Source organism: Sinocyclocheilus anshuiensis, unplaced genomic scaffold, assembly GCF_001515605.1.
Source record: "Sinocyclocheilus anshuiensis isolate Anshui unplaced genomic scaffold, SAMN03320099.WGS_v1.1 scaffold261, whole genome shotgun sequence".
NCBI lineage: Eukaryota > Metazoa > Chordata > Actinopteri > Cypriniformes > Cyprinidae > Sinocyclocheilus > Sinocyclocheilus anshuiensis.
Window position 1 is genome coordinate 910,469 of NW_015536515.1, and position 10,129 is coordinate 920,597.

Sequence of the window (10,129 nt, forward strand, 5' to 3'; positions counted from 1 at the left end):
GTGTGTGTGTGTGTGTGTGTGTGTGTGTGTGTGTGTGTGTGTGTCAGAGACGCTGTAGAAGGACAGACGGCTGGCCGAACACTCTTTGAGTCTCTGCAGGACATCATCCACTGGTTGGTGAGAATCATGCTGCAGATCTGCAGTCTCCTCCAGCAGTGTGTCTGCAAGGCTGCATCTGTGTTGTGCCACCCCATGAGTGTCCGACAGTACGAAATGAGGCGAGTGAGGTAGAACATCACTAAACTGATCACATCACCTCTTTTCTCTCTTCAAAAACAGTGAGATGAACAGAAACTTCATCCACTTCATAAATCCATTGTTATTCTCTAATCTCAGTTCTAAAGCTCATTCAAATTATTTACATACAGATCTTCCAGTGTTGTACAATATGTATTCTGAATGTTATAGCTCCTTGTATATCTAGAACGAAACAGAAAAATGCCTTTCTTTTCCTTTTTGATGCTTTAATCTGATATCCTAATACATTTTATAAACATTTAACATGGGTGGAAGTAAATCACACAAATACAAGTCACAGAAAATTATAAACCATCTTCTATTTTAAAAATGTATATTTCTGTCCTCTTCCTCCTATTTTCCACTTCTGACTTGTGAGTTATATCAGTGGTTCTCAAACCTCTCCATGAAGTCTCCCTATATCTGACACACCCACTTCAGGTCTTGCAGTCTCCACTAATGAGCGTTGAATCGGGTGTGATATGAGGGAGACATACAAAATGTGCAGGGCTGGGGGTACTCCAGGACAGGTTTGAGAACCACCGAGTTAAATGATAATGAAAAACAAGGGCTTATACCAGGCTTGGGCAACTTCGGTGCTGGAGGGCCACTGTCCTGCAGAGTTTAGTTCCAACCCTAATCAAACACACCTGCCTGTAGCTTTCTAGTGATCTTGAAGACACTGATTAATTTGTTCAGGTTTGTTTGATTAGGGTTGGAGCTAAACTCTGCAGGACAGTGGCCCTCCCGGACCGAAGTTGCCCAGCCCTGGCTTATACTGTTAGTCAACTATTCACAAATATTCAAATGACAACAGTAAATAATCAGTCTCAGTATTTAATATCTTGAAGTGTGTTATGAACAGTTTCAATACAGAGGTTAAATCATGTTTACAGTATATTCACTCAGGGTCAGAGGTCACTGCTTCATCACTACAATTTGGGGTTTCATCATAGATGTGTCACTCTTCATAGACACACAGCTGAGTTCTGGAGATGCTGCTTTATGTGTGTGAACATCATCCTTCTCCTCTCTCATCTCATAGACATTTTACAGGCAGTGCTACAGAAATAGACAACTGCATTGAGTAATTTAGACTAATAAGAGAAACAATGACAAAGAAAACTTAATTAAGAATTATTATGCCACACAATGTAAAAACATGCAATAAAATAAACTATACTTTTCTAACAAACTCACAAACACATTCACAATCTGAGCCTTAAAGCTTTGGATGAATAGGCTAATCACTGAAATGCTGTTCAATTCATCTCCCAGTTCAACCGTTTCAGAAAAAGCCCTACAATCAATCTGAATATTTAGATTTTTGTAAAGATTTTGACACTGTAGAACATAATTTCTTATTTTCTTCTTTAAAGGTTTTTGGGTTTGGTGATTTTTTTTGTGCAGCAGTTGAAACCCTGTATAATAATGCAAAGACCGCAAGTGTGGGTATTTGGACAAGGGGGTAGTTGTGCTTGCTTTAAAATGAGCGCCATTTGGTTGGGAAAATCTGCTTAATCATTGGACATTGGGCTTTCAATCACATTATTTCCCGCCCGAATTTTCTGTATGGTGATTGGTCGGGCTCTCAAATGGGCGGGATTTTGCAACAAATGATCAATGATTGAATAGGTAATAAATTTGATATAGTCAGTGGAAATGTGTTGTTGTTATTTGGCATTTTAGTTCAAACGTTCACAATCTTGTTTCTTGCTATGGACCTTTTTCACATTTCCGGGTTTCTCAGCAGCAGAAGTCGTCATAGTTGGGTAAACTTCTGTAGCAGGGAATGGGAGAATACCACAAATATATTTTTTGCATTCTCATTTGCTCAAATAGCAAAAGAGAAACTCCACGATAGTGTTTTCACGTCGACTTTCAAAAAAAGGAAAATATAGAGAGACTGATTACGGCAATCAGTAGAGAGAGAACGATGTCAAATTTACAGTCACTCCCATAGACACTGTATTAGAAACACCCTCACATTAGTGTTAACTAGTTTTCTTGTAATTTGATGCAAAGATAATATAATACAAAGTATAGTGTAAATGTACATGCATGTTTTAAAAAACGAAAATACAAAAAACTTTGGAGGATTTACGATGCTGATAACCATTGAAACGCGTCATCACAGTCTTGTGAAAAGGGTCTATTGCCAGTTGTAAATATTGTAAAAATACAGTTCTGAGCTTGATATTTGTAATTTCAACTTCACAGTGTGTTTAATCAAGTACCATGTAATACCAAACTATTCTGTATTGGTAAAATGCCAGTGAATGCAACTTCTGTATGACGCCTGTTGAATCTGTCCTACTGTCAACAACTCACTAGTGTTTTGTGCCATGTATTATCATGATTGCATATTCAAATACCTAATTATTTAATCTCTTAATTTAATTCTACTGGTCACTGAGTTAAAAATGAGATTAGGTTAATTATTAATTGTTAATGAACATTTTGTTCAACAACTGAGGATTTTTGATGCAAAAGCCAAGGCCAAGACACATATAAAAAACATATTCAAACTCTGCCACTATGATGTCACAAAGACATTCTAGAACTAGAATATATAGAACTCTAGAGTCCTGAGATGACTTCTGTCAGAGTTTGCGGTGAGAAGACTGCATACATTTACTAAAGATCAACAGCTGGTAAAAATGGAGAACATCAGTCCCACAGCCTTTAACGTGTTTGATGAAGCACGTTTACTGGGCGAACACACTGATCTGGTCATCAGGGCAAATGACAGAGAATTTCAAGTCCACAAGATCATCTTGTGTGGCTGCAGCCCTTATTTTAGGTAAGGAGAAGCATTTAAACTGCATTATATACAACATTTTCACCATACTGTTGAAACTGCCTAAGCTGTCCATATATAAATGAATAAAAATAAATTAATGTATTGCCAGAACACAGAACATTACTACAGTATGATAAAAAATATTTGAAATTTGAAAAAAATTTAATTCTTAATTTTAATGGAATTGTATGAATGTTTATGAGTTTACCCAGCATGTTGAATTTAATATATGAAACTAATCTGTTACAATCTGTGAAAATTACCATTAATTATAGCAGCATATGTTTTAACGCATGTTTCTCTACATGCGAAAATTGGTCTGAAATTAAAATGTAAATACATTTTTTAATGTGTGTAACAGAAATACTCATTAATAATGCCTGTATTTCTTTTTCAAATGTGTTTGCAGGGTTCTTCTTTCCACTAATTGGACCAGAACCACAGAACATTTCTATGATATTCCAGGAATGTCCCGAAACATCATGTCTCTTATTATTCAGTACGCGTACACAGGATCTGTCCTCATTACAGAAGAGAATGTGCTGGAGCTCTTAGTGGCGGCTGATCAGTTCATAGTCTCAGGTCTTATAGAAGCCTGCTGTCAGTTTCTGGAGTCACACTTACGTCTGGAGAACTGCATTGGCATCTGTATGTTTACAGAGGATTTTCATTCCTGCTCAAAGCTTCGCCATAAAGCAAAGCTCTACATCCTGCAGCACTTTGAGGAGGTTCTGCAAGTATCTGAAGAGTTCCTGGAGCTCTCACTGGAACAGCTTGAGGAGATCATTGATAAGGATGAGCTGATTGTCAAACAGGAGGAGGTGGTTTTTGAGGCCGTCCTCCACTGGATTGATCATGCACCTGAAAGCAGGAGGAATCACATCGCCATGCTTCTGCCAAAGGTAAAACAGAGAAAGACAGTAACCTTTAACTAAATAAAAAATAAATTAATTAAATTAAATAAAAATGTAAAAATAAATCAATACTTACTTAGTAAAAAAGACTTTTTTAGTATTTTTGTCTTGTTTTCCATTACAAATATCTAAAAAGTCAAGATACATTTACTTGAGATGAAAATGACTTAAGATATTAAGTCCTGTTTACTGAATAATGTAAATTAATAACAAAATTAAGTGAGTTTATTCTTAAAACAAAAAAACATAGTTTTTATTCATATTTTACATTAGTTTTTATATTTTCTGTATTTTCTTTTTATATTTATATTTTAATTTTAGTGCAAGTTTTAGTAATTTTGTTGTGTTTTTGTCATTTTTTTATTAGTTTTTTTATGCTTATAAACTGAAGTTTATTTCAGTTTTATTGTTACTTTAGTATAAACTTACGTAATTTTGATCATTTTTTCATAAAACAAGACTTAATATCCCAAGTCATTTGTCTTTATTTTGCTAAATGTATCTTGATCTTAGAAAGTTTAGATATTTGTACCAGAAACACGATAAAAATACTGAGTAAAAAATATTTTGTAGTGTTGTAACCACTTTGGACACCATATTGAAAAGTGATGTGACGTGTAGCCAAGTATGGTGTCCCTGCATGTAGTGAATTTGTGCTCTGCATTTAACCCATCCAAGTGCACACACATACAGCACTGAGTAGTGAACACACACACACACCGTGAACACACACCCAGAGCAGTGGGCAGCCATTTTTTGCTGCGGCGCCCGGGGAACAGTTGGGGGTTCAGTGCCTTGCTCATAGGTCTCACCTCAGTCATGGTATTGAGGGTGAAAGAGAGCGCTGTACATTCACTCCCCCCACCTACAATCCCTGCCGGTACAGAGACTCAAACCCACAACCTTTGAGTTACAAGTCTGACTCTCTAACCATTAGGCCACGACTGCCTAGTAACAGCTTTGCAACAATCTAGCAATTCTGAAAGTCTAAACTCTCTTCACTGTGCTTCAGGTTCGAATGGGATTAATGACAACAGACTACTTCATCAATAATGTAAAGAGCAATGCACTGGTGATGGAGAATGAGGCCTGCATGCCTCTTATCATCAATGCAATGAAGGCTTTGTTCGAATTTGACATGGATTTACAAGAGCCCACCAGCTCAGAACTCATACATCAACTGACACGCCCACGTCTGCCCTCTGCGATCCTACTGGCCACCGGAGGATGGAGTGGCGGCAATCCCACCAATGTGATTGAGGCATATGATGCAAATGCAGACCGCTGGGTCAATGTGACTCTTGAGGATGAGCGTCCCAGAGCTTATCATGGCACAGCTGTCCTGGATGAGTTTGTCTACTGTATTGGTGGTTATGACAGTGTGGAGTATTTCAACAGTGTGAGGAAACTCAATTTCATCACTCAAACTTGGCACGAGGTGAGTAATGTTGTAGGTCAACCGGTAACTTTAATTTTGCTTCCTTTATAAAAAAAAGTACTGTGGTAAAATCTGATGGGACCACAGTACTGAATGAAAGTGCTCGAAGTTAAACCTTGATACATTTTTGTGTCCCAAAAATGATTGTAGCTTTGGATATAATTTAATTCCTTAAAATAATATATATGTGGATATAATATCAGGTATAATTATACATAATAATATAAAAGAATATTTTATTAGAAATTTGGATCTGTGTTATATAAGTACATTTGAGATACTATTATGTAATTATAGTATTATAGTTTATTAATATTTTAATTTTTTGATATTTTTTAAATATTTACTCACATTGTAGATTGTAGTAATTTTGTTGCGTGTTTTTGTCATTTTTGTTTGGATATTTTTTAAAATATGTCTATATAGTTTTAATTTTTTAATTTTCGTTTTTTTAGTACATCAAGTTAAAATAAATGAAAATAATAAATATTACCTTGGCAAATAGCTGAAATAAAATCAGTTTAAGGATTTAATTTATTTTATAAATAAGTTTAAGTTTAATTAAATTTTCATGCAATTACTTTTTTGTATGGCTTTAGTTAACTATAATAACCCTGACAATATAATATAATATCATATAATATAATCTTTGGACAAAAATAACTAGAATTACCTTCATGAACGAGCCAAAAAAGTACCTTTTTTGTAAGACACATTTAAAAGCACACATTTGTACATTTAAAAAGTACAGCAAAAATCGTGGTAGTACCATTGTACTGCAATTGATAGAAGAGAACAATGAAATAGTGCATTGATATATATGGACACTGATTTATGTGCCAAAAATTGGTAAAACCACGATGTGTTGTAGGTGGCTCCCATGTATGAACGGCGATGCTATGTTAGTGTTGCTGTTCTGGATGGGTTCATTTATGCCATCGGTGGCTTTGATGGACATGTACGACTAAAATCAGCAGAGCGCTATGATCCTAATGCCAACCAGTGGGCACTGACAGCATCCATGAATGAACGGAGGAGTGACGCCAGCGCCACCTCACTGCAGGGCAGGGTAAGAACATTCACCCATGACCTGTAAAGCAGAAGGACAGGTGAAATGGAGAAATTGTGGATTGTAGCATGAGAATACTGTAAATAAGAAACAGAATATCGTATGAAATATACTGTGTGTTGTAAACACTGTTTTTCTGAACAATCTGTAACAGTTGTGTGTAAGGCTGTGGTCGTGAACATCATGTGGATTATATTTGTGTGTGTGTGGCAGGTTTATATCTGTGGAGGTTTTACTGGGACAGACTGTCTCTTCTCAGCTGAATGCTTTAACCCTGAGACAAACCAGTGGACTCTCATTTGTCCCATGAGAAGCCGCCGCAGTGGTGTTGGTGTGATCGCTTATGGGGATCTAGTTTATGCTGTAAGTATTAAAAACACACATCAGTGTTATTTTTGAATGATTGAGATACTATTGTAGTTTTTATTCATATTTTAAATGTTATATATTTTCTGATTTTATTCTAATTTTAATTAAAGTTTTAGTCATTTTGTTGCACGCGTGCGTGTGCGTGTGTGTGTGTGTGAATGAATGAATGCTTGGATATGCATAAAAACACAAACAGTATGCATAAATAAAAATTTTATTTTTTAAAGGTTGGTGGTTTTGATGGTGCCAGTCGTTTGCGGAGTGCAGAAACCTACAACCCGCTGACTAACATCTGGTGTGATATTGCATCTATGTACAACCCACGCAGCAACTTTGGCATTGAGGTGAGATGTGAACAATTAATTTGTATCTACTGAAACTATGAAATAACACTGCAATAATGATTGGTTATTATAAATATAGGGAATTTGTATTGGTACCATATTGACAATAAGTGGAAAGTTGCATCTCAAAAACTCTAGAAGGCTTCATGGAAATGTCAAAATGAATAAACATTGCCCAATGTGTCCTATACTTTGATTTATTGATGCAAAGTTAAAGACTTCTGCTGAACATTATTTAATTTCCTTTTTACCTTCTTCCAAATCCAGGTAGTTGATGATCAGTTGTTTGCTGTGGGGGGGTTTAATGGATTCAGCACCACGTCTGATGTGGAGTGCTACGATGAGAAGACAAATGAATGGTAACATCCACAAACACTAAATCTCACAGATCATTTTACACTGCATAAGCTAATGCCTCCAAATAAGGCCCAAAAAAAGCAAATTAAGACTCAATAATGTATATTTCTTTGCATTCTCAGCATGTTTTCTGTTGTCTTCACAGGTCTGATGCTAATGAAATGGTCATTTTCCGCAGTGCTCTGAGTTGTTGTGTAGTATCAGGATTACCTAACATGGCACAGTATGCTGCCCAGCGAGACGCAGACCAGATACAAGATGAGTCTGACAGTGAATGACCTGCTTCCAGCAGCATTCTGACATTCTGACCAGGAAAAAACCCTCACCTGTGATATGTCACATGAATAAATGCAATCAAAAATAAGGTCATGATCTAAATGTCAAACCTCTCAAGTGTGGAGTCGTTCATCAGATTCAAATCCTGCACCTGTGGAAACAATAAACTCAATGAACAATGAACTATCTCAGTTGTTGTCCCATGAGGATTGTCCCTGTATTACAGTTTTTCTCAATTGCTTTGGCTCAATTCTCGAATGAAACTTTTTTTTCCCGAAACAATAAATTCAGATCTCTGAACAATTAGCTTCTTGTTCACATCAGCAAAAAATGTGCCAAAGCAATTGAGAAAAACTGTATTATACTTTAAGTTGCTTTGGATAAAAGTTTCTAAATTCTTAACAAAACGAAAGTGATACATTTGTGTGATAGAAATGACATGAGTAAAAATAGAATGTCTAATATTGGGAATTATGTTTACTGAGTAAAATGTTTGTTTTAATAAACTGTTTAATAATCACTGTAATTTACTGTTGTTCATCAGGGTGACCGGTGAATGAGTTTTGGTCTTTTTTACACATTGTGTATGATTGATTTAACTCCTAAATAGTCTTTGCTAAACTCTGTGAGAAGGTGTGATGTTTTTATTACTGTAGGCATAAAAAACACATGGAAATACCACTTTATGTAACTTTTGTGTTACATTAAACAATCGAGAATGAAATATTATTTTTGCAGTATCATTTATGACTTCTGAAAACAATAAAGATTGTAAACCGAGTAAAACCTGGAGGCAAGGTATTTTAGTGCTCCATAAAATAATGACATCATCAGTTGTATTGAATATGTGTGTAATATTAGGCTCGGTTATAAATGGCGAGAATATATTTGATAATGTACTAACAAAGATATTAGACAAGTTTTTCATGGAAAAAAGAAAGTTATTCCCAGGGGGAAATTTTATTAGAATTTTGTCCTACAAGATGTTAATTAGAAAAAAGCCAAGGCTGCTGCCTTACAAATTTTGTATTTCTTATAAAGTAAGAAAACTTCATGTAAAGATCTTACATAAAATCTACTCAACTAATATTTTACTTTCCAAGTTTATGGACATTGGTAAAGAATGCTCTAGTTTTGAAGAATCTATATGTCATATTTTCTTTGATTGTCAGAGTGTACAGGCATTTTGGAAACATTGTTTCTTTACTTTTTCTGCCTTGACCCGGAAAGCAGTTATTTGTTATTATGAAAATGAAAACAAAAGTATTGACAATTTTGTAAATTACAATATTCTGATTGGCAAATTTTTTATTCACAAATATTGATTATCTAAATCTATTATATGATAGATAGATAGATAGACAGACAGACAGATAGATAGATAGACAGACAGATGGATAGATAGAAACATCGAACGAAGAACGAACAAAATATAGATAGATATATGATACTGTAGATAGATAGAAAGACAGACAGACAGACAGACAGATAGATAGATAGATAGATAGATAGATAGATAGATAGATAGATAGATAGATAGATAGATAGATAGATAGATAGATAGATAGATAGATAGATAGATAGATAGATAGATAGATAGATAGATAGATAGATAGATAGATAGATAGATAGATAGATAGATAGATAGATAGATAGATAGATAGATAGATAGATAGATAGATAGATAGATAGATAGATAGATAGATAGATAGATAGATAGATAGATAGATAGATAGATAGATAGATAGATAGATAGATAGATAGATAGATAGATAGATAGATAGATAGATAGATAGATAGATAGATAGATAGATAGATAGATAGATAGATAGATAGATAGATAGATAGATAGATAGATAGATAGATAGATAGATAGATAGATAGATAGATAGATAGATAGATAGATAGATAGATAGATAGATAGATAGATAGATAGATAGATAGATAGATAGATAGATAGATAGATAGATAGATAGATAGATAGATAGATAGATAGATAGATAGATAGATAGATAGATAGATAGATAGATAGATAGATAGATAGATAGATAGATAGATAGATAGATAGATAGATAGATAGACAGACAGACAGACAGACAGACAGACAGACAGATAGATAGATAGATAGACAGACAGACAGACACAGATAGCTAGATAGACAGACAGACAGACAGATGGATAGATAGATAGACAGATGGATAGATAGAAACATCGAACGAAGAACGAACAAAATATAGATAGATATATGATACTGTAGATAGATAGAAAGACAGGCAGACAGATAGCTAGATAGATAGATAGATAGACAGACAGACAGACAGA

At 34.8% G+C, this 10,129-nt stretch overlaps 1 protein-coding gene across 1 annotated transcript; it reads left to right on the plus strand.

Annotated features, from left to right (window-relative positions):
* The first annotated feature begins 2,897 nt into the window (after window positions 1-2,897).
* On the plus strand, window positions 2,898-7,809 carry LOC107692993 (kelch-like protein 10). The gene is made up of 8 exons (XM_016492241.1): window positions 2,898-3,040; window positions 3,450-3,942; window positions 4,967-5,392; window positions 6,264-6,461; window positions 6,675-6,824; window positions 7,058-7,174; window positions 7,442-7,533; window positions 7,677-7,809. Exons 1-8 carry the CDS (start codon window positions 2,898-2,900, stop codon window positions 7,807-7,809), a joined length of 1,752 nt encoding a protein of 583 aa, XP_016347727.1.
* Window positions 7,810-10,129: the final 2,320 nt, after the last annotated feature.

Coding starts and splice junctions, on each gene's coding strand:
- LOC107692993 (XM_016492241.1), top strand. CDS start 2,898: ATGGAGAACATCAGTCCCACAGCCTTTAACGTGTTTGATGAAGCACGT. Junction 3,943..4,966: donor TCGCCATGCTTCTGCCAAAG/GTAAAACAGAGA, acceptor ACTGTGCTTCAG/GTTCGAATGGGATTAATGAC. Junction 7,534..7,676: donor GATGAGAAGACAAATGAATG/GTAACATCCACA, acceptor TTGTCTTCACAG/GTCTGATGCTAATGAAATGG.